At 40.0% G+C, this 25,088-nt stretch overlaps 2 protein-coding genes across 2 annotated transcripts; one reads left to right on the top strand and one right to left on the bottom strand.

Moving 5' to 3' along the window:
- Window positions 1-2,153: 2,153 nt before the first annotated feature.
- On the bottom strand, window positions 2,154-11,141 carry BBS12 (Bardet-Biedl syndrome 12). Its single transcript, XM_065878055.1, has 3 exons — window positions 11,102-11,141; window positions 6,626-6,688; window positions 2,154-4,423 (listed from the first exon to the last, which is right to left on the bottom strand). The coding sequence occupies exon 3, from the start codon at window positions 4,411-4,413 to the stop codon at window positions 2,269-2,271; it is 2,145 nt and encodes a 714-aa protein (XP_065734127.1). The 5' UTR covers window positions 4,414-4,423; window positions 6,626-6,688; window positions 11,102-11,141; the 3' UTR covers window positions 2,154-2,268.
- On the top strand, window positions 10,909-14,816 carry LOC136123254 (centrin-4-like). Its single transcript, XM_065877279.1, is given in 7 exon segments — window positions 10,909-10,925; window positions 11,127-11,216; window positions 13,099-13,240; window positions 13,641-13,688; window positions 13,690-13,770; window positions 14,384-14,521; window positions 14,727-14,816. Coding segments are annotated over 7 exon segments (606 nt in total).
- Window positions 14,817-25,088: the final 10,272 nt, after the last annotated feature.

Below are 25,088 nucleotides of genomic sequence, written 5' to 3'. Positions count from 1 at the left end.
TCTGTGGTTGACAGGTTAGAAGCCTGTCTCAATGGCCCTGACTGTGGTGTTATCTACCTCTACCAGTAGGAGTGACCGATAAACCGGAACAAAATTCAGAACACTGGTTGCCAAGGAAAGTTCCTTGATACCATTTGGAGAGATTCACAGCACTCATCCCTCTGGGAGTCAAACAAGCAAACGCTTTATCTCCTTGACCACCACAAGCCACCACCACAAAGGAGGCTCAACTCCTTGTTAAGCCTCTTATTTGGTACAGGAGGCAGGACACGATGCCATCAATGGCAGCTCTCAGTTAAGAACACTTACAAACACAGGAACCAGGACAACCTTGTTTCAATCTGACTTCTCTTAATGCCTGAGTGGCCTTGGATTTTGCCATACATGGCAATTGAGGCTGAAACTACTGGGTAACACTACCTTTGTGACTTAAGCAAATTTATATACTGGTGATTCAGTTCAGGTTTAACAAGAAATCCTGATATACAGTGACCTGGGCCTATTGCGGTTATGTGCTTGTACGTGGGGAAAATGGGCCACAAAGATCTCCACTAGTGATGGGAGTTGACTTTTGGCCCATCTATTGCCTCCTGTTATTTTTGGCAATGACACCAAAGACAGGTAAGACAGTCAAAGTTCCCTTGCGTGGTTCATAATGGATAACAAATTGGTCTTAGGCTACATTCTGGCTAATAAGAAGGCCTACTGGCCCTCCCTTGGAACTTAAATTTGACTACATTCAAGGCCCTTGGGAACATGAGTGAGGTCAGTACTGCAGCCTGGCTTCACCCTGCTGCTCGGGGTCTGTTTTAGTAGCCTTGATTTAGTTGGTAGGTGAGACCAACTGAATAGATTTGGTACTGACTAAGCAACCTGTTTGCCAGATTAATCAGAGTAGCCGACAGAGTGGCATACTCACATGAAAATTCAAGTCTGGCCAAGAACGTATCAGGTTGAAGAGTGAATTTCTGGAGAAGGCTACCCACTATGGCTCTGAGTGATACTGCAGACTTTCTCAGGACGCCAGGCCTATCTTTACCCAGCCCATGTCTCAGGCTTGTGTTTACACTGAGCAGCCTTGAGGCATGAGGGAACAACTGCCCTTGGACAAAGAAAGGGATTGTTTCTGCTTACTGTAAAAGCAGTGGCTACCCCAAGTGCTCCTCTTCCGTAACACAACACACTGCGTGTGTGGGCTGCCATCAGTGGCCCTCTGTGTTGCTTTCGTGGGATGTAGAGAACTGGGGAACTGATGCAAAGCAACCTGAAGCTCTGGCTACTGCTTTTCCTGTGAATAATAAAAGCCCTTTGCCTCTGATCCAAGCATCTTGTGTATTCTGTAGCATCCCATGAAACAGCAACAGGCTAACCTGTTAAATTATAAGTAGGGTGAACGGCAATCCCACTACTGGGCATATACCCTGAGAAAACCATAATTCCAAAAGAGTCATAAACCACAATGTTCACTGCAGCTCTATTTACTGTAGCCAGGACATGGAAGCAACCTAAGTGTCCATCGACGGATGAATGGATAAAGAAGATGTGGCACATACATACAATGGAATATTACTCAGCCATAAAAAGAAACGAAATTGAGTTATTTGTAGTGAGGTGCATGGACCTGGAGTCTGTCATACAGAGTGAAGTAAGTCAGAAAAACAAATACAGTATGCTATCACATATATATGGAATCTAGAAAAAAAAAAAGTTGTAACGAACCTGGGGCAGGACAGGAATAAAGACACAAAGGTAGAGAACGGACTTGAGGACATGGGGAGGGGGAAGGGTAAGCTGGGACAAAGTGAGAGAGGAGCATTGACATATACACTACCAAATGTAAAATAGCTAGCTAGTGGGAAACAGCCGCATAGCACAGGGAGATCAGCCCGGTGCTTTGTGAACACTTAAAGGGATGGGATAAAGAGGGTGGGAGGGAGATGCAAGTGGGAGGGGATATGGGGATATATGTATACGTATAACTGATTCACTTTCTTATACAGCAGAAACTAACACAACAATGTAAAGCAATTATACTCCAATAAAATGTTAAAAAAAGAGACATGTCCAGCTACAGAATAAAAATATAGAAACAGAGAACAAAATTGTAAGTAGGGTGAAATCTCCGACTCTGTACAGTTATTGACACACATCAATTATTTTCTCTTGGTAAAAGCTGGCATTTTAGAAACTGTAACTTGGCTACTAGAAAATTTATTATTAGCGTGACATATTACCAAAGATTATTTTCCAAAGACTTAGCCAATAACACTACAAAAATAAAAAGCCCTCTGATTCCTGTGAATTTACCTGCGTTTGTTCAAGTCCAGTGATAATTTCACTGTCTGTCTGAAGAACTAACAGTACTAAATCCAAAGCTCGGCGCCATGCCTCAATCTTTGGTGTAACAATGTCATAAACTCTTGGAATCTGTTCCAGTTTATCTGAAATGTCTGAATTTAAAATCCCACTATTTAGTTTACTATATTCATTCAAGACGTAAGATGAAGGAGAGCCAGAGTCTGTAGCATTTTGTAGATGATGTTGAATGAATGTGCCGGCTTCAAATTCTGATGAGTAACTGGCGGTGTTATACAGGAGAGTTGAAAGGTATCTGCGCCATCCATTTGCCAGGAGTTTAAGCACAGTCGGTCTGTACTGTGTCACAGATGAGGCCAGCCAAGAGGAAGTATTATGAAGCCATCCTGAACAGCCTTGGTTTCCTTTATTCACAGACTGCTCCGCAAGAATCTGAAGATGGCTAAGACACAAAAATTCAACTGCGCCACCCCCAAGGAAGACCTTTTGCTCTTTTAGAGCCTGATACAGACGATAGGCACACGTCCAGAAGGTATCTTCTTTGGTTTGCACCTGGGCAGTGACTGGACTAGTCAGCACTACTGTAACCAAATTAATTCCTTCTGTTTTTAACATGATTGCCATTCTGTTAATCTCATCTGCAGCATCAAAGGGAATGCTTCTCCAGATGGTCACACGGACCCCACTGCCCACGCAGTTCTCGTTCACTTGTGTAATGTAGGTCACCTGCACTGCTCCTGAAGCCTCTGCAAAAGCCTGCATTACATGGCCATTCACTGATCCAATTACCAACCTCTTGCTGTCTGTGCATTTTTCAATTAAGCGTTCAGACACATTTCCTTGTGCCAGGACAAGGTTCACATTGAACTTGGTTAATACCTGTAACACATGATCTGTCCACAGTTCTTCTGAGCCGTCTCGTTGAACCTTCAAGCTTTCTGATACTGTTTTAATACTTGCAGACTTATTAAATCCCAGGTGGCGATAATTCTCTGTGAGATCGCCTTCAACAAGAACAACCCGAATAGGCTGATTCTGCAATTCCTTGATCAGAGCAGTACTAGATATTGATACAACAGTGATATATCCTGGACAGACACAAGAAAAAGTTTCAGGGAAGCCCGGTAAGCAGCAAGTGAAGATTCTTGAAATGTCAAAAAGAAATGGCACCGTACAGCTGCCTTGTTGCACACCTGCGTTCTGATATTGTAGCCGTACTGCTTCGTCTACTAACTTCATACTGCTGAGACCTCCGTGACTCAAACCCACCTCCAACTCCACCAAATCATCACATCTGTAAGTCCTGGGAGTAGCTGCACTAAGTTGTTCTAGAACTCTATCTGGTTTGCTTATCCACTGATTATTACCTGTCCTACTAAAATGTCTACTGTGGGTTAGTACTGACTTTCTGCAGCGGGTGTCTGCAAGCAGACTGTTTTTCAGAGTTTGAGGAGTTTGTGATGTGTTTTCATCTGCTTCAACCTTATCCTGAGACCTAAAGAGTTGAGGTGATTTAACAGGTCTCCCAGAAAGACTGTAAATGGCCAATGACTGAGAGGCAACATCTTTGAGATCATGCTCATTCTGTATCAAACCAGTACCCGAAGGGATTTGGAGAAAAGGGTATATGCCGACACTAAATGTTTCAGGTCCAGAAAATGTCTTTGTGTTAACCATACGGTCAAATACATTGTGGATAGGTACTTGAAGGGAAACTACCTCTTCAATGCATGAATTCAAGCCTTCTGACATTACAGACACTATTAATGAAATGGGGACACCCAAATGAAGACATTCTTCAGCAGCACTGCTCCATGCACCAACAAGAAACAAAAGAGTACTGGTTCCAGTTCTGTAAGTGTTATTTTGTGCTTGAACTGCTTCTCTGAGAAGTTGTCCCACTGCACTGGTTAAATCCAAACTTTCAAGAAGCCTTACTGTTGAACTGATTAACACACTTTCATGACACTCTTCATCTATAATAAATTTGGATGATTTTACTGGGCCTAGGAAAGTTCTTCCTGTTTCTGCAAACGATGAAAGCTGTTGAAGTCCCACGTGCCTTCTTTTGTTTATGACCCTGCAAGCCATCACCATGAATCATCATCTGCAAATAAAATTAAAACTTGGAACTTTATTCAGTGCAATTCATGGTTATAAAAGAAAAGTAAGATACAGTCCCTGCCTTCGAGGAGTTTCTGATATATGTAGTTTCCATTAAGTATGGTCAGTGCAATGATACAGCATTAAAATTTGAAAAAATAATTAGGAAGTTGAAGGAGGTAGTAGTAAATACACATATATGTGACAAAAACGCAGTGTACTTGGGTAATACAAGTAATTTAGTTTCACGGGAATATAAAGCAAGTAGTGGGGAATAGTAGGACATGAAGCGTTAGAAGAGGAAAGGGGCTGGATCGTGAAGGGCAGTATGCGCCACGTCAAACCTGACCCTACTTATAACGGGAAACATGAAAGTGCTTTAAGCGGGGGAGAAGAAGAAACAGCTTGATGTAGTGTCTGAAAGCATGTACTCTGAATCTGGGCCTGAACTTGTCTCCACTGCTTACTAACTGTGTAGCCTTCAGCAAGTTTCTTAACTTCTTTACCCTGTTTTCACGTCTGAAAAATGAGGAGAATAACAGAATCTACTTCATAGGGTTGTTACCAGGAGTAAATGAGTCCACTGCTTAGAACAGTGTCTGGCACATAGTGCTTTATGAGTACTTGCAATAACAATAATAAATTTATAATATAAAACTGAATAATATTAAAATTAAGTAATATTAAAATTATTATTTATTATTAGTGTTTTGGATATATTACCACTCTGATAACAGTGTAGAGAACTGATTGGATGAGTGCCAGACAGAAGGCAGAGAGGCCATGGTTATCTAGATGAGAAATGTGGAAGAGGGATGGAGGTAAAGGATGGATTTAGCTATTGATTAGAATATAAAGGGAGGAAAAGTACTGTTTAAAAGGAAGTTCGAGGGCTTTCCTGGTGGCACAGTGGTTAAGAACCCGCCTGCCAACGCAGGGGACGCGGGTTCGAGCCCTGGTCCAGGAAGATCCCACATGCCACGGAGCAACTAAGCCTGTGCACCACAAATACTGAAGCCCACGCGCCTACAGCCCGTGCTCCACAACAAGAGATGCCACCGCAATGCGAAGCCCACGCACTGCAACGAAGAGTAGCCCCCGCTCGCTGCAATTAGAGAAAGCCCGCACGCAGCAATGAAGATGCAACGCAGCCAAAAATAAATAAATAAGTAAATAAATAAATTTAAATTAAAAAAAAGGAAGTTTGAGAGCAATTAGACTTTTTCCAGGTAATATTTCAGAATTCACATCTAAAACTAATAGGAAGAAGTTATAAGACAAAAACTTCAGCCCAATAGAAAGAACTTTTTAACGAAGTACCCTCTAATTGAAAAGCTGTCTGTAATAAAATAACCTGTCTTGTGAGGTATGGGCTCTTAAAGCACTACAGCTAAAACTGTAGATAACATACACTTCTTTTCCAACTCTAAGACTTTATAATTCTCCAAGTACATATATATACATATTTTAATATTTTTAAAAAATATATATATTTATTTGGCTGCGTTAGGTCTTAGTTGTGGCATGCGGGATCTTCGTTGCAGCAGGCGGGATCTAGTTCCCTGACCAGGCATCGAACCCGGCCCTCCCTGCATTGGAAGCGCGGAGTCTTAGCCACTGGATACCAGGGAAGTCCCGCAAGCATACTTTTTACCACAACCTTTTAAATCCAAAATATCAAAAAGCAAACAACTCTCGGAGTTTTTGCTTTTCTTCTAATGCTGGCCACAGCACTGGTAAATTTGTTCCTATAATGCCTAGAGTCATCTTTGATTCTGAAGAGCTCCACAGTTCCAGATACACCTTAGGATCAGCAGGAAGCCACAGCACCTGTTGCTCAAGAGTAGCTTCCTAGAGCCTTTCAAGGACTAAGGAGAAAACCCAGTACAGCCTAAGAAAACATATAACAAATTGTTTGAACTCAGCTTCAAAACCTCTTTTGTGAAACTTTCAGTTCTGTAAAATAAAAATAAAACTCTTGATATACTCAGGTATATCCCTGGACAGCATCAAATTATACTCTAGACTCCAACAATTCTGAGACCCATCCTGTCTTACAGCTCTCTTATCTTACCATATTTTTGCTGTCCTCCATCCCATGTTATCAATTCTCTGCTTACCCAGTTTAAGTTCCCATTTGCGGATTATAATCACTCTCTTGTACATAGACTCTCAAATTCCTTGTCTCTCTTTTGGTTCATCTTACCTTGCAAAGCCACTAATCTTGATGAAATCCAACTCTGTCTACTCCATGTTTACCCTGGGGCAGCTGAAAATAAACAGAAAAACACACACAACCACACTGACTGGTGTCATTTTAAGTTCATGACTCCACACTGCAAGTGGCCCTTAATACTGCCTGGCAATCTATTTTGTTAGTCCTTTTGTCTTTTTTTTAATGGTTATTAGGTTCTATTTTTAAAAGTTTCATCTACCCCTGAGTACAAAGGACATTCCATATTTCTTCTAAAAGCTTTATGGTTTTAGTCTAAAAATTGAGGTAAAGTTCATATAACATAACCATTTTAGAGGATACAATTCAGTGGCACTTCGAACATTCACAGTGTTGTACAACCACTACCTTTATCTAGTTCCAAATATTTCCATCACCCCGAAAGAAAACTCTGTAGCCATTAAGCAGTCCCTCCCTGTATGTCTCCCCCCCAGCCCCTGAAAACCACCAAGCTGCTTTCTTGTCTCTGTGGATTTACCTATTCTGGATATTTCATAGAATCATGTAATATGGGACCCTTTGTGTCTGGTTTCTTTCACTTAGCATAATGTTTTAAAAAAATTTTTTATTGGAGTATAGCTGCTTTACAATGTTGTGTTAGTTTCTGCTGTACAGCAAAGTGAATCAGCTATATGTGTACATAAATCCCCTTTTTTGGATTGCCTTCCCATTTAGGTCACTACTGAGCACTGAGTAGAGTTCCCTGTGCTGTACAGTAGGTTCTCATTAGTTGTCTATTTTATACATAGTATCAATAGTGTATATATGTCAATCCCAATCTCCCAATTCATTCCAACCCCCTCAGTTAGCATAATGTTTTTGAGGTTCATCCACATTGTAGTATGTGTATTTTATTCCTTTTTATGTATGTATGTATGTAGGTAGCTATCATTTTGTTTATGGACATTTGGATTGCTTCTACTTTTGTTATTTTTAATTAATTAATTAATTAATTTATGGCTGTGTTGGGTCTTTGTTGCTGTGCGCGGGCTTTCTCTAGTTGCGGAGATTGGGAGCTACTATTTTTTTTTTTTTTTTGCGGTACGCGGGCCTCTCACTGTTGTGGCCTCTCCCGTTGCGGAGCACAGGCTCCGGACACGCAGGCTCAGCGGCCATGGCTCACGGGCCTAGCCGCTCCGCGGCATGTGGGATCTTCCCGGACCGGGGCACGAACCCATGTCCCCTGCATCGGCAGGCGGACTCTCAACCACTGCGCCACCAGGGAAGCTCTAACAGCTTTATACAATTATGCAAATCTCCCCCTTTCAACGAGGCCTATCCTGAGCATCCTATTTAACACTGCAAACTCCTCTTTTCCCTTTACATTCTGGATTCCCTTTATTCGCTCTAATTTCTCTTTTCCCACAACATTATCACCTTATAAAATAGTACATACTCTACTTATTTATTTACTATTTATTGACTACGTCCCTCTGTTGGAATATAATTCCCAGAAGGGCAGTTTTAGTCACTGACGTATCCCATATACTGATAACACTGTCTGACACAATGCAAGTACTCAATAAATATTTGACAATGTGGTTTTCACCACATTTATTATCTTACATTCAAGTACAGAACTGAAATAAGACTAAACAGATGCCATTGTCAGTATTCCTCCACCATAAATTTAAGGTTCTACCACCTCTGGAGTCGACATGATTGCTATTTGGCACTGCCTTGGTTGAGGCCCTTTAATTGCCCACAAAACGGTTCCTCCTTCACATGGTGGTCAGAATTATCTTTGAAAAGCACAAACCTAATCGGATCACTCCACTGCCTAAAACAACTATTCATCTTAGAAAATAAAGTCTTTACCTAGGTAAAGGTGTCCCATAATCTGACTTCAATCTAATTTATAAGGCTCATCTTCCACCTTTCCTTATAAACCCAATGATCTAGTCACACTACAACATACATTTACTTTCATTTCCGCACATACTATACTCTGATTTGAATATCCTACACTTTCTTCACCTTGGCGTATCTTTCATGACCCAAGGCAAATGCCACAGTTTTGATACAGCCTCCTCCAATGCCTCAAGGAGAAGTAGCACCTCCTTCCTGGGCTGCCAAAGTCCTGTCTACACACATCTACTAAAGCACTTAGCACCCTGAATTAAAAATACTGTTTTTATGTCTGTGCCTATCTCCCCCACTACTCTGTGGGTTCCTTGCTTTCATTCATCTTTATACTCTACACTCAGCTCCTTTCAAACTCACCCAATACATGGCAGAGTACATGATATGTAGAAAGCATTAAATAAATTTAGTAGATTTAAGAGTGATAATAGGTTTAACATTTTTCCAGATTAATATTATTAATGTTCTATAGTAAAATTAGATTAGTAACAGCTATTTTTCAAGACTGAGTACTTCCTACCTAAGACCTAGAAACTGCAATCTGAGCCTGTAATTGAAAAATCATTTTCACTAGAAGTTAATGTCCCAAATAGAAAAGCCTAAATCACAGAATGATGTAAAAGCAGGTGAACATACTACGCAGCCTTTTAGTTGCCATAAGATCAAACTTGAGGGCTTCCCTGGTGGCGCAGCGGCTGAGAATCTGCCTGCCGATGCAGGGGACACGGGTTCGAGCCCTGGTCTGGGAAGATCCCACATGCCACGGAGCAACTAGGCCCGTGAGCCACAACTACTGAGCCTGTGCGTCTGGAGCCTGTGCTCCGCAACAAGAGAGGCTGCAACAGTGAGAGGCTCGCGCACCGCGATGCAGAGTGGCCCCTGCTTGCCCTTGCACAGAAATGAAGACCCAACACAGACAAAAAATAAAATTAATTAATTAAAAAAAAAAAAAGCTTTAAAAAAAAAAAAAGATCAAACTTGATCCAGGAGAGCCTAAAAATTAGAATTGTTTCTACATATTTGGTCATTATTCATTTCTGGTCTCAGAAATCCCTTTAATATTAGTAGTAAAGAAGAGGTATATGTCCTTGAAACTAATCAAGAGCAACTTTCTCAGTGAGATTAATGGCCTGAAAAATCAATATACTATAATTAAGTGACTGAATATTTTACCTAATTCATGAACCATCTTGAATTTGCATCATTTAAATTTCCACTAGGGTAACTTTACACAGAAAAATTACTTCTAATATTAGAATAACTTTACCTATTTTCCAGAATCCTAATGAGGTTTTGTTTTTTGGGCTTATTTTAGATCAATTATTACAATGCTTGGGTGTCTGCCTGGTATATAATGTGAGCAAGAAACGATGATGGTTTTGGAAAATGTGCCATGTTTCAACTAACTGAAGTAGGAAAAGTGACTTGGGAGACTACTTCAAGAACGTTCTTTGCACACTTTTCTTTCCTTACCTTCAAGGAGTTAAGTGGGATAAAGGGAAAAACCTAGGCAAAACTTAATGTTCTTCTTGAATCCACTGTTGGGGAATTCTGTATGATTTTTAGAAAATAAAGGCACTGCAGGAGGCATAAAAAAGAGCCCTGATGTGTAAGCGATTAAGCGTTAGAAGATTTAAGAGACTATCACCTCTTCATTCCTACCACCTCAGTCCTTCCCCTTCACCCTTTAGCTGGTCCCAGACCAGATTCAGAACTGGGCGGAACCAGCAAGTCTGGCCCTTTGGCCAAGAAATTGCTTTGATTTACAGCAGTTATATGGCATCTGAATCTCGACAGTTACTCAGTCAAGTGGATTTTCAGGCTACCTACGTCGGACTCAGTGCGGATCTATGCTGGACATATTTGGAAAACCGGCCAAATCTTGGGATTCAACCAACTGAACGGCTGTGGGTGAGAATGTCGGGGGCGTGGGAAAGTCTGATGGTGATTATGGGTGGGTCCAAAGTCCAACCCCGCAAATAAACTCTACAACACTGGTAAAAACTCTTTCCTATGCAGGGAGTCTTCATGTGCACCCTAAGACCCGCACTGCCCCCGTGCCCACACCACACCCCTCCTGTAAAGAAATGCTGCCTAGGGCTTCGCTGGTGGCGCAGTGGTTGAGAATCCGCCTGCCGATGCAGGGGACACGGGTTCGTGCCCCGGTCCGGGAAGATCCCACATGCCGCGGAGCGGCTGGGCCCGTGAGCCATGGCCGCTGAGCCTGCGCGTCGGGAGCCTGTGCTCCGCAACGGGAGAGGCCACAACAGTGAGAGGCCCGCGTACCGCAAAAAAAAAAAAAAGAAATTCTGCCTACCAGGCCAGAATCGCTGTGAACCAAGGAGGAGGGAAGTCGTTAAAGGCCAAGCCCCAGGCACTGTGGAGGCTGAGGGATGCCTAGCGGCGCAAGGTAAGGGCAGTCCCCTCCGCCTCTGGTAATCCGGCCGGTAAACCGAAGCTGGACCAATTCACCAGTCCCACCAGGCTCATCCCTTCCCCCGGCCCCACGAGCTTAGAAAAGCAAACAATATATCCCCACATCTCCGTCAAAGACTTAGCAGTTGGTAGAAGCACCTCGCTACGAACCTCGCTCTTTTCTCCATCCCTACAGGAGGCTTCAGTTCCCCGAAGTTCTGCCTGGCACTGTGACGCCAAAACGCCCGGGGAAAGAATCTTCCCTTCCGGTTCGCATTTTGCGCAAGTGCGCCGCGGGCGCAGCTGGGCTAACGGAGAGTTCTGATAGCTAAGAAACCCTACGGAAAGTTCTGCTTAATGGTAGCCTGGGAAAGGCATAGCGTTACGCTATTGGTAGAGAATAGAGAGTGGGGGATGGCCTCAAGGACCTTCTTTTCTGACCATTGGGTGGCATGACTGTCAATCAGTGGGGACAAGCCTGTGTGGGCGGGGCCGCAGAGAGGTCGGCGAGAGCGGCCTTAGCAACGGCTAGCAGGCTGTGAAGACTACAGTCGGGCTGTGCGGCGGGCGGGTGAAGCCAGGAGATCCCGGTTGAGGGCGCCGGTCGGGGACATGGCGAGTGCGAAGCTGCAACCACTTACTGGGGCTGGGCTGGGGCTGAAGTTTCTCCCCGGAACAAGGAAGGAATTTAGTTTATGAAATGTATTATTCTCCTCCTTTCATGATCCTCGACTGTCATTAGTAACCCCTCCCTTCATCGCCGAAAGGAAGCGCACTGTCCATAACTCTAGAGACAGAAGAGCAGTTCTCCAGTTCATTTTTTCCCCTCCTCAACCCCAGTAACTGCTACCACCAACGGTGTTGGAGACAGAAACCGCTCTCTAGCCAGAAATGAGTTGAATACAGAGAATAAGATGCTTTAAAACCGTTGGAGGGCCTGGGCCTCTAGGAAAGACATCCAGAACTCTGAAAAAACTGGCCGGGAGAGCTACGAACTCTGCCACTGGAACTGTTGAAGATGAGTGTATCTGCAGTCCAGGGATCAAGAATCTGATGCTGCCACAACCAGTCTTAAGATATGTGAAGCTGGCGTCTAGATACACGGGTCGTGGAGTCTCTGCCACTACTGCTTCTTAACCCAGAGCTGGAGACAAGATACTGAAATGAGGCTGCAGAAGAATCCCAGGAGTAACTCTGGGACCTTGCTTGCCAGCAGAACATGGCAAGTAGCAGGAAGATGACCTCCATCTTCCCCAGATACGGATAACTGGTCCAAAATTTATTCTTCTCCAGGTCCCTGGAGTAATTTTTAACCTGGAAAATGTATTTTTTCATTTCTCAGTCTCTGCAACATAGAAAAGTATGTGAGAAGGTGGGAAAAGAAATGATGTTCCAATCAACCATGTCTCACAAAATAAATTTTATTATGAGACATACAGGCAGAGATGAGAGTAAATATGCCTTAAACACTGCTGCTCAGATATACCAAGTAAGGGACTTCCCTGGTGGCACAGTGGTTAAGAATCTGCCTGCCAATTCAGGGGACACGTGTTCGAGCCCTGCTCGGGGAAGACCCCACATGCCGTGGAGCAACTAAGCCCGTGTGCCACAACTACTGAGCCTGTGCTCTAGAGCCCGTGAGCCACAACTACTGAGCCCACGTGCCACAACTACTGAAGCCCCCGTGCCTACAGCCCGTGCTCCACAGCAAGAGAAGCCACTGCAATGAGAAGCCTGCGCACCACAATGAAGAGTAGCCCCCGCTCACTACGACTAGAGAAAGCTTGCGCACAGCAACAAAGATCCAATGCAACCAAAAATAAAATAAAATAAAAAAAAGATATACCAAGTAAGGCCAATTGTTTTCTGACATAACATCTACTATTCTAGCATGTCTTCTTTGCCTCTTCTCTGTATCAAAAGTCACTAATTTGATGGAAAAACCAAAGATGTAAAAAAGAACCAGGCTTTCCAGCAAGATATGAATAACTAAAATCACAAATGTTAGCAAAGGGAAAGGGGGAAATTCTTGAAGTTCATTATATGATAGGGAATAGGATACTTGAATATGTTTATTATATTTAATTAGTTCATCATTAACTCTTCTGCTTCTGGTACTTTTTCCAGTTACACAGTTTATCTTTTACCCACGTGTGTATTTATTACAGGCATCCAACTGCTGCACAAGTTCAGGCCAACGGAAGAAAAGAGCAGCAGAAATTGAATGAAACTAAAAAGCAAGAAATTAAAGAGGACTTTGATTTATTCGATGTTGTTGGGTCTGGAACCAGAGATGTGAAAGAATTGAACGTTCTGAAATTACTTATAATTCCAAAACATCTTGAAAAACTATCATTGCTTTGTTGCAATCTTTAAATCTTTCTTTAACAGTAGCCTTCTGAAAGCTTGATATAAAATCTCTTCAGTGCAGACACCTACCCCTGCAGTGTATGTGCATGCCTGGCCTGCATCAACAAAACAGTATCTTGTTAGGCATTTTATTATTGTTTTATGAATCAGTAGGCCAAAGCCCATCGTGTGACAGTGACATCCTATGGCATGGTAGGATTGGAACCTAAGGCTGCTGACCTGACTTTCTAGGTTTAAGCCTAGTCCATAGTGAAAAAGAGAGAACCTAGTAATTAATAGGTAGTTTAAGAGCTAGGAATGAGATTGTGGCCTATTATAATTTATTTGCTTTCTATTTCAGATTGCAATGTGGGCCTTAGGATTTGAACCAAAGAAAGAAGAAATTTTAAAAAATGATAGCTGAAATTGACAAAGAAGGAATCGGCACCATTAGTTTTGAAGATTTTTTGGCCATAATGAGTGTAAAAATGGTATAGTAGTGATTTTGTTTTTCAATGAAATACAAGCAGTAGCCTTCTACAATTTTTGGCTGAAGGAATCAGAGGAAGAATTGGAACTAGGTCTTTAAAGATGGGTAGGATTTAGATAGATAGGAATAACAAGATTAAAGATGTTTTCAGGGTAGTAATGAAGACTGTCCAGTGTGGAGAAGAGGTTTTTTGTTAGGAAATAATAAGGATATATGGCTGGATAGAGAGAACAGGGCCAGCATTTTTAAGCCTTGGAATCAGCAAACAATTTATTGAGTGCCTGTTTTTGTCAGGCAGTATCCTAGGTAGCATTGAATGAGACAACCTCCCTGTTCTCTTGGAGCTTATATTTTTGAAATGGATCTCAGTTAGTGAGGTTAATACAAGATAGATTTTCTTTATCACCCTGTGGCTCTTCCACTTAAATAAACCCTGAGTTTCAATACCTTGAGGGCAGATGTGAATGCATTGGAATAATTGTTAAAAGTCAGAGCAGTAAATAGAGCTCAGCTACCTGCTGTGTTGCTGTTCTAGACCTCAAAGACCTATACATCCAGACTAATCAAATAAATAAATGAAAGGCTAATGACATTTAGTTGTTTCTGTTTTTAAGAGTGAAAAAGATGAAAAAGAAGAAATATTGAAGGCTTTCAAATTATTTGATGATGATAATACAGGAAGTATATCACTAAACAATATCAAGGGGGTTGCTAAGGAACTAGGGGAAAATTTGACAGATGATGAACTTCAGGTAAATTTTACTTATTTGTATAATTATAATTTCACATATAACATATACAATTATAATTTATTATAATTCATAGTTATATTCTTTAGTTGTATTAGTAAATACATTTAAAATAAAATTTGGCTTTGAGTATGTATTTGAATGTTCATTTACATCATTATTCCTTTTTAATAGATTTCACATATCCTATTTACATTTCATTTTACAGGAAGTGCTTGATGAAGCTGATCATGATGGGGATGGAGAAATAAATGAGGAAGAATTTTTGAGAATGATGCAAAAGACCACTCTTTATTAATACTGTTTTTTGTTCCTTCTGGCAAGTTGTTAACAAGTTTGTATTTAAGTTCCATAATATCTGTATGTATTCATTTTCAGTGTTTAGTTTATGTACACAAACTGGTCTTTTGATATCTAGTCCATGTGAGAAGTTACATGTTTCTACCAATATGTTGTTAAATCTGTAGCATCAAGAAACAAAGGAAATGTAGTGACTTCCTTGAACCATGAATCTGAGAACAGTATTAATTCCAAGTGCTATTTTTAGAGCCCCAGGGTCCAAAGACTTAGATTTTTTTTTTTTTAATTTAAGGAAATCAGCCCCACATCAAATGAATTTGACAAGCAAGCCATTACTTTCCCTGTTACTTTCCTTTTGTGCAACTCTAAAAATGATGAACATTTGCTTTTTAACCAATTATTCAGATACATAAAGCCTTAAATAAAACTATCTGGCAACTTCATTATTTGCTAATTTTCTTCTTATAAAGAAATTCAAAGCAGCACTTAATATCATCCAGATTTCCCCATACGTTTGACCCTATAAGTTAGCATTTATTTAATACCTGTGTCCTAGGACAGGTGCTAGGGGTTTTACATATATTATCTCAGTTACTATTTAGAAGCAGTAGTATTAGCTCCATCTTACTACATATGAGAAAACTAAAGTTCAGAGAATTTAAATTTTAAGTTTGCTAATTTGCCCATAGATGATAAAATATGGATTCTAAATCTTATAACCTCACTCTTCATTATGTTGCTTCCCTGTGGATAAAAACTCTCAGGATAATTGTGTGTATTTTCTAACATATAATTCTATGACCGTCTTGTAATTTAATTTTATTTGTTTTTTATGAAAGAGCCAAACTATGGGGAGTCTTTTGACCCTGCACAAGAATGGGCCTTGGGCCTGGAACACTTCCTTACCAAGAGATGGAATCCTTACAGCTTACACTGGACTTGTCACCTTGTCTGTAATTATCTTTCCCTATTTCAGACTCAATGTGTACTACTTTGTTCTGCTTAAGTACATGTGTCATATGGCACCTGGCCAACCCCAGTGCCTATCTGTCCCCTTTGGGGAGAGGATGGGGTTCTTCTGTTGTACAAGAAGGGTGTGTGTTGGCCAATTGCCCAGTGTCGGCTTCTGGGAGGGACCTGCTGGCTATAGGAAACTGACACTCACTACTGAAGCTGATCTTTCTGTCTTTTCTCTGTTCTATTAAAGCACTGTTCCAGCCAGTACTTAACTGCACTGTGTTTTCCTTAGCAACTCTGATACCAAGATGCAGTGGGCAGAAGTGCTTCAGGCTCCTGCTCCTGATAATAGGTAACAGATGCCACTTGCATCTGTAAAATCAAGTACATGGTAATGGTCTTTGGAGCAAGAAAGGCTGGTAGAAAATGTTCCTTTAATTGCCCCACCTAATTTATTTTCAGCTCAGCTGAAATGAAGACTAAAGTTTTTTGTTTTGTCAACACAAGAGAGGTTTTTATTTGATTTAAGCTAGGTTGGCATATGCTAATGAATGTTCTTAAGTGCTTCACAGTATTTTAAATTCCTAATTATGTAGCATTTCCTCTAGACTAAAGAACAATATACCTACTAAACATGCTTCATATGTGAAAATTATGGCCTTTAAGTTGTTAAAAGATTTATATTTTTAAGTGGGTAATACACTTAAAAATACACATGAACAAGTTCAAAGAGTTCTAAATAAGTCTTCTTACCATTCAGCCCCAGGTCTCCTCAGAGATAATTATTTTTACCAGTTTCTTATGGATCATTGCAGAGGGTGCATATACCTATGCACATGAATAAAGAATAGATTTTTTTCCCACAAATGATAGCATACTACATACATTGTATATATTAATTTTTTCACTTAATATATTTTAGAGAGAGTTCCAGAGCAATGCAAATAAAATGACTCATTCTAATGGCTATATAATATCCCATTGTAAAGATTATATTTTATTTAAGAGTCTTCTATTGGTGGACATTTTCTTTATTTCTAATCTTTTCCTTAATATCCTTATACATACGTCTCTGTATAGATGTGAGTATATCTGTAGAATTAATTCTTACAAGTGAGATAGTTGGGTCAAAAGCTATATGTATTTTAATTTAAACATTTTTTATTTTGATAGATATTGTCTTCTAAAAATATGTTTGCCAAGTTACATTCTTAATAGTATATGAAAATGCCCATTTTTTGATAAAGTATTACCAAACTTTTTGATTTCTGCCAATGTAACAAGTTGCAAGTCATATCTCATTGTAGGTTTAAATGTTAAATTCTATTATGAGAGACATTGAGTATCTTTTCATATTTAGGATCTATTTTTTTCCTTTCTGTGTATTGTCTGTGTCCTTTGCCTATTTTTCTGGTGGATTTTTAAAAATTTATTGATTTCTAGGAGCTCTTTCTATACAAAGGAAATTAATCTTGTCATATGTGTTACATGTATTTTCCTGTTTGTTGTTTGTCTTTTGATTTTAATTATGGAGAAGTTTTTAAATTTTAAAAAGTTTACTTCATGAGATTATTTCTATAGACGTTCAAACTATTGTAACAGTAAGATGGCAATGATGTGTCTTTTATCAGTATTTATTCTCACAATAACTGTATTTGTCCTATGAGATTGTAGTCTAATTCTGAGAGTTAAAAAGTGGGAGACCGGCTTCCCTGGTGGCGAAGTGGTTGGGAGTCTGCCTGCCGATGCAGGGGACACAGGTTCGTGCCCCGGTCTGGGAGGATCCCACATGCCGTGGAGCGGCTGGGCCCGTGAACCATGGCCGCTGAGCCTGCGTGTCCAGAGCCTGTGCTCTGCAACGGGAGAGGCCACGACAGTGAGGCGCCCACGTACCGCAAAAAAAAAAAAAATTGTACAAAAAGAGGGGGACAAGGTGGTTATTTATCATGACATTGAATTTTCCATTTGAAAAATAATTATCTTTACTTTTTAGATGAGATGATCTGGATTTAATCCAATGCTGGAGTAAGGGAGAGTTTTATAAGCATTAGATCTGTTTGAGTTTGCTTTATGTTTGACTGAACCCAACTAAAATGCCTCAAACTCTAAAAATGGCCCTGGGAATATTGCTAGAAGAGGAAAATCCAGGACCAGGCCAGAACTCTTGAGCTATTTTGGAACATATTCAGGCTTCTGTGACTGCTGTGGCAGAAATTAACTCCTTAAGATGAGGTGAAATTTGTTGGGGTATTTACATCTCAAAATGTTTCCCTATTAAAAATACTTTTTAGGGGCTTCCCTGGTGGCGCAGTGGTTGAGAGCCCGCCTGCCGATGCAGGGGACATGGGTTCGTGCCCCGGTCCGGGAAGATCCCACATGCCGCGGAGCAGCTAGGCCCACGAGCTATGGCCGCTGAACCTGCGCGTCCGGAGCCTGTGCCCCGCAACGCGAGAGGCCCCAACAGTGAGAGGCCCGCATACCGCAAAAAAAAAAAAAAAAAAAAAATACTTTTTAAGGGCTTCCCTGGTGGCACAGTGGTTAAGAATCTGCCTGCCAATGCAGGGGACATGGGTTCGAGCCCTGGTCTGGGAAGATCCCACATGCCGCGGAGCAACTAAGCCCGTGCGCCACAACTACTGAGGTTGTGTGCCACAACTACTGAAGCCTGCACAGCTAGAGCCTGCGCTCTGCAACAAGAGAAGCCACCGCAATGAGAAGCCCGCACACCGCAACGAAGAGTAGTCCCCGCTCACCGCAACTAGAGAAAGCCCGTGCACAGCAACAAAGACCCAGTGCAGCCAAAAATAAATAAATAAAATAAATTTATTTAAAAAATACTTTTTGAGATTTATAAATTTTGTAAAAAAAAGAAAAAATTGAAAATTATGACTATTTTATGGTTTCATAGTCAAATAAAGGCAGATAACGTAAGATGATAAGACTTAAAAGGCTTGAATCATTTTAGCCAAAGATCTTAGAATTCACTTACTTTTATCCCAGAACAAATTCAAACTTACCTAGTTTTCTACATTTTCCTTCCTCTCCCAGGAGCAAGATCAAATCCACCAGTACGTGGACAACTTAAGAAGCTTTCATAAAGGCATAAAGGTGGTCGAAATTAAAATAATGCTTACTAAAAGAAAAATCATTTCAATCACTAATCAACATCAAAGTTTTTAGATTGTCTGCTAGGTAGGGGGGCTGTGAAGGATACAATGAATGAGATGTGGATCTTATTGTCTCTAAGTTGGCTGGTAGTTCATGTGGTAGGCATCTTCTGAAGTGGCTCTCAGTGATCCCAGTTTCCTGGTATCCTTGCCCTTGTGTAATCCCTTTGTTGAGTGTGGAGTAGATCCAATGATTGGCTACTAATTAATAGAATATGGCAAAAATCATGGGAGGTCTCTTACAATATTGGGTCTTAAAAGATGTTTACTTCCCTCTACTGGTACTCTCTTGCCTTTTTGTTTGCTTGCTCTGGTGAAGCAAGCTGCTGTGTTTTGATCTGCCCTATGAAGAGAACCACATGGCAAGGAGCTGAGAGCAGCCTCTGGCCAACAGCAAGTGAGGGACCAAAGCTTTCAGTCTGTCAACAAGGAACCAAATCCTGCCAGCAACCATTTGAAGGAGCTTGAAAATGGATCCTTTTCTAGTTCATCTTTGAGGTGGGCTGCAGCCCCTGCTGGCACCTTGATTACAACCAGTGAGAGACCCTGAAGCACAGGAGGACTCAGTTAAGCCACATCTTGATTCCTGAACTTCAGAAACTAAGATAATAAAGATTATTTTAAGCTACTAAGTCTTGGGAGTAATTAGTTACACAAGGGATAACTAATACAGTCCCCCATCTTGAAACTTTTGTGTTGACTTCTTACCAATTGGGTTGCTAGATATACAAGTAACCAAGTAACAATTACAATTATCCATACTAAATATAGAGGAGACTGATTAGACTTATCACATGAGAATATAGTTAAACAGCAATACCATTCATTAGGGTGCTACTGTTCTCTGACTACTCACTTTCAGCCACATACCTGAAATTCAGCAAGTTTTCTACCTAATATTTGTAGATTGGTGTCTTAGTCTGTTTGGGCAGCTATAACAAAATACCACAGAATAAACAATAGAAATTTACGTCTCACGGCTCTGAAGTCTGGAAGTCTGAGATCAGGGTGACAGCATGGTCAAGTAAGGGCTTTCTTCTGGATTGCAGGCTTTTTGTTGTATTCTCATTGGAAGGGGCTAGGGAGCTCTGTGGGCTCTCTTTTATAAGAACACTAATGCCATTCATGAGGGCTGTACCCTCATGACCTGATCACTTCCCAAAGGCTCCACCTACTAGTACCAACACCTTTGGGGGTTAGGATTTCAACGTATGAATTTGGGGGTGGGGGAAGCATACACATTCAGATCATAGCACTTGGATATCATGAGGAATTCAGCCCACCAATGAGAGGACCCCTAAGAACTTTATTATAAAGTTCCATTTTGCAGTTCCTGCAACCTGAAGCTGTCACTCAAAGGACCCTTTCCTTAGAGCCATTGGCTGGTATAGATGTCCTAGAGTTCTGACTGATGTTTTAGTTGCTAACAAGCAGGTGTTGGCAGTGAAAGTAACTAACGACTGGGCTTCAGGCAGCACTAAAAGCTGGGTGATTTCAAGGTTGGTGCTGATAGAATCTTGGCAACTACAAAAGCAGACCGACAAACACCTTTAAATGGATGAAAATACATATTGGATGGATCACCATCTGGCCTAGGAATCAGCAGCAAGCCAAGGATACAAGAATATGTAGCAAAATCTAAACAATTCTTTAATTATTAAAGAAATTGACCCTGAAAATTAAAATGTTACTTCAAAGAAAACTCTAGGTCCAAATAGCTCGTTGGTGATTTCTGCCAGTTAATGAAGAGGATATTTAATTCTTCCAGAAAATAGAAAAAGAGGTAACTCTTCCAAACTTGGTTTGTGAGGTCGGCAAAACTTTGTTACCAGAAGCTACAAGCATAATGCATTTTAACCAAGTTAGTTTTGTTTCAGAAAAACAAGATTTGTTTAGCATTTGAAATTTGATCAATGTAATTAATATATCACATTTTAGAATAAAAACCAAAAATGATGTAATCATTTCAGTAGGTAAAAAAATCTCACACTTGATCAAACGTAATCTCCATTCATTATAAAAATTTGTGGCAAACCAGGAATAGGAGAGAATTTCTGTTAACTGTGTGAAGGTATCTTCAAAACCTACAAACATCATCTTAATTGCAAAACATTCAAATCTTTCTCTCTGAAATGAGGAATAACAACAGAATGTCCTTTATCACTAACTTCTATTCAATACTGTCCTGATGAGCTAGCCAGTAGAGGAAGAAATAAAATTCTTTTTATTTGCAGATGGCATGCCGCATACACAGAATAGTGAAAAGAACTCATATATTGCTGATGCAAGGCTGTTATGCAAATGCAAATATAAATACAATTGTATTTTTACATACCAGGTACAAATAACTGGAAAATGAAAAAAATTAAGAGACTAATTATAATAGTATTAAAAATATAAAAATCCTATGACTAAATCTGATGAAGCTATACAAATCTTCTACATCAAAAACTATAAAAGAATATCGAGAGAAGTTAAATAAGACCTAAATAAATAGAGGAATATTATTATGATCATGGATTGGAAGACTCAATACTATAAAGATGTCAGTTCTCCCTTTATTGAGCCATAGATATAGTGCAACCAAAATCCTAGCCTGTGTGGAACTTGACAAGCTGATTCTAAAATTTACAGAAATCCAAGGGGCCAGTACACATTTGAAGAACAAGGTGAGAGGACTAGCTTGCCTGAATATCAGGATTTATTATAGAACCATAGTAATTAAAATAGTGTGGTGCTGACTAGGAGAGACTAATGGACCTATGGAATAGAGCGGAAAGTCCTGAAACAGACTCATACATATATGGCCCTTGCATTAAACCAAAAGTAACTATGCAGATCAGTGGGACGTTTTCATTATAACAAATGGTTCTGAGTCAATAGGATATCCATAAGGAATAAAGGAAAACATGACCCCAAACTCACACCATACATTAAAATTAATTCTAAATGATTGTTGATCCATACCTGAAGAATAAGAATATAAAGCTTCCAGGAGATAACCTAGGAAAATATCATCATGATCTTGGAATCCGATTCCTAATTAGGATACAAAAAGCACTAACTTTAAAGGAAAACACTTATAAATTGGACTATATTATAAATAAGAACCTCTCTTCATAAACAGAGAGTATGAAGACATAAGTTACTAAGTGGAAAAAGATATTTTCAATAAATATACCTGACCAGAAAGAGAAAAACAAATATCGTATATTAATGCATATATATGGAACTTAGAAAAATGGTACAGATGAACTGGTTTGCAGGGCAGAAATTGAGACACAGATGCAGAGAACAAATGTATGGACACCAAGGGAGGAAAGTGGTGGTGGGGGGTGGTGGTGGTGGTGGTGGGGTGAACTGGGAGATTGGGATTGACATACATACACTAATATGTATAAAATGGATAACTAATAAGAACCTGCTGTATAAAAAAATAAATACTTGTATGTAGACTAAATACTTGTATGTAGAATATATAAATAACTGTTTAAAAATCCATAAGAAAAAGCCCAGTTTAAAACAATGAGCAAAAGACTTAAGCAGACATGTCATAGAAGAAGATATTCAAGTAATCAAAAACGTGAAAATTAATCAAAATAAGGAACGTAGTAGGCTGAGTAATGGCCTCCCAGGAGATATCCTTGTCCTAGGCCCTAGAAAATGTGAATGTTATCTTATATGACAAAAAAAGGACTTTGCAGATATGATTAAGGATTATGAGATAGATTTCCTGGATTATCTGGTGGGCCCTAAATGTAATCACAGTGTCCATATGAAAGAGAGGCGGAAGGACATTTGACACATAGAAGAAGAAAAGGCAATGTAAGCATAGAGGCAGAGATTGGAGTGATATGGCTAAGGAATGCTGGCAGCCACCAGAAGCTGGAAGACTTAAGGAATGGATTCTCACCTATTGGCAGTGTATCCCTGCTGGCTCCTTAATCTTGGCCCAGTGAAACTGATTTCGAATTTTGGACTCCAGAGCTATGAGAGAATAAATTTCTGTCATTTTAAGCTACCAAGTCTCTGATAATTTGTTTCAATAGCCACATGAAACAAACACAAGGGCAATGCAAATTAATGTCGCCATGAGAGAATTATAAATCCACCAGAATGGCTAAAACTAAAATAACCAATAATTCAAAGTGTTGGTAAGAATGTGAAACAATGAGAATTCTCAACTACTGCTTCTAGGAGTGTAAATCACTTCAACTGCTTTGAAAACTGTTGGCATTATTCGATAAAAAGTAGCATATGTATATGTTATGATCAGCAGGTATTCCTAGGAACATATCCAACAGAAATGTGTGCACATATGGGCCATGAGACATAAAACTCGTTCATGGCAGCAGTATACATAATAGCCCCAAACTGAAGATACTCTAAATGTCCATCAAGAGTAGAATATATAAATAAATAGTTATATATTTATATAGTGGAATGCATATGCTAATGAAAAACCAAATTCACTCACATGCAGCAACACAGATGAATTGCAAGCATAGCATCGACGGAAAGAAGCCAGGAACAAAAGTATATGTTCTGCATAAATGACATTTCTATAAAGTTCAAAACCCAGGCATATCTAAAAGACAAAATAATGATTACCTTGGGGAAGAGGGAGGAAGTAGTAGTTAGGAGGGGGCTTGCAGGGGATTTCTGAAGTGTTGGTAACTTTATATATCTTGGCTTGTGTAGTAATTACTTAAGTGTTTACATTGTCTTAATCCGTTGAGCTGTTTATTTGGCTTGTACATTTGTGTGAGTGTTGTACTTCAACAAAAAAAAGTTGAAAAAAAATTCATGTCATATTGTTAGGCATCATAATTTGTGTCATTTACATCAGTAATGTGGAGAGAGTCCTGGGGTGAGGGAAGTTATCAGCCAACACACTGATAGACTAGAGAGGGATGCCAAGCATTCAGTTACAGGAGGATCTAGTGAACCTTCATCTCTTGTGTACTCCTATTAATCGTTGGAGCCAATACTGGAAAGAAACTATGTTTGTAATGAATATGAAAATCTTTTCAACTAAATATATCTCTGTTGCATATTAGTTATGTCCCTTTTTTTCAATACTAATATTGTTTATTTATATCTTATTTTTTCTCCTTAATCGATCTTGCTAGAGGTTTCTCGGTTTTATTAGAATTTTCAAAGAACAAACTTTTGAATTTGTTTATCCTATTGTGTCTTTGTTTTCTATTTCATTGATTTTAGTTTTATTGTGCCACCTCACACCAGTCAAAATGGCCACCATTAAAAACTCTACAAGTAACAAATGCTGGAGAGGGTGTGGAGAAAAGGGAACCCTCCTACACTGTTGGTGGGGATGTAAGTTGGTACAGCCACCATTGAAAACATTATGGAGGTTCCTCAGAAGGTGAAAAATAGAATTACTATATGATCAGGCAATCCCACTTCTGGGCATATATCGAGACAAAACTCTAATCCAAAAAAATACATGCACCCCTATGTTCATAGCAGCACTATTCACAACAGTCAAGACATGGAAACAACCTAAACATCCACTGACAGATGAGTAGATAAAGGAGATATAAAAAAAAAAAAAAAAAAAAAAAAAAGAAGATATGGTACATATACACAATGGAATACTACTTGGACATAAAAAAGAATGAAATAATGCCATTTGCAGCAACATACATGCAACTAGAGATTATCATACTAAGTGAAGTAAGTTAGAAAAAGAAAGACAAATACCATATGAAATCACTTATATGTGGAATCTAAAATATGACACAAATGGGGCTTCCCTGGTGGCGCAGTGGTTGAGAGTCCACCTGTCGATGCAGGGGGCACCGGTTCGTGCCCCGGTCTGGGAGGATCCCACGTGCCGTGGAGCGGCTGCGCCTGTGAGCCTTGGCTGCTGGGTCTGCGCGTCCAGAGCCTGTGCTCTGTGGTGGGAGAGACCACAGCGGTGAGAGGCCCACGTACCGCAAAAAAGAAAAAAAAAAAATGACACAAATGAACCTATCTATGAAACAGAAACAGATTCACAGACGTAGAGAACAGACTTGTGGTTGCCAAGGGGGAGGGGGTTGGGAGGTTGGGGTTAGCAGATGTAAGCTTTTATATATGGAATGGCTATACAACAAGGTCCTACTGTATAGCATAGAGAACTA

The sequence above is a fragment of the Phocoena phocoena genome, chromosome 5 (assembly GCF_963924675.1).
Source record: "Phocoena phocoena chromosome 5, mPhoPho1.1, whole genome shotgun sequence".
NCBI lineage: Eukaryota > Metazoa > Chordata > Mammalia > Artiodactyla > Phocoenidae > Phocoena > Phocoena phocoena.
The sequence above is the reverse complement of the archived record's forward strand: the minus strand, read 5'-3'. Positions and strand labels throughout refer to the sequence as shown.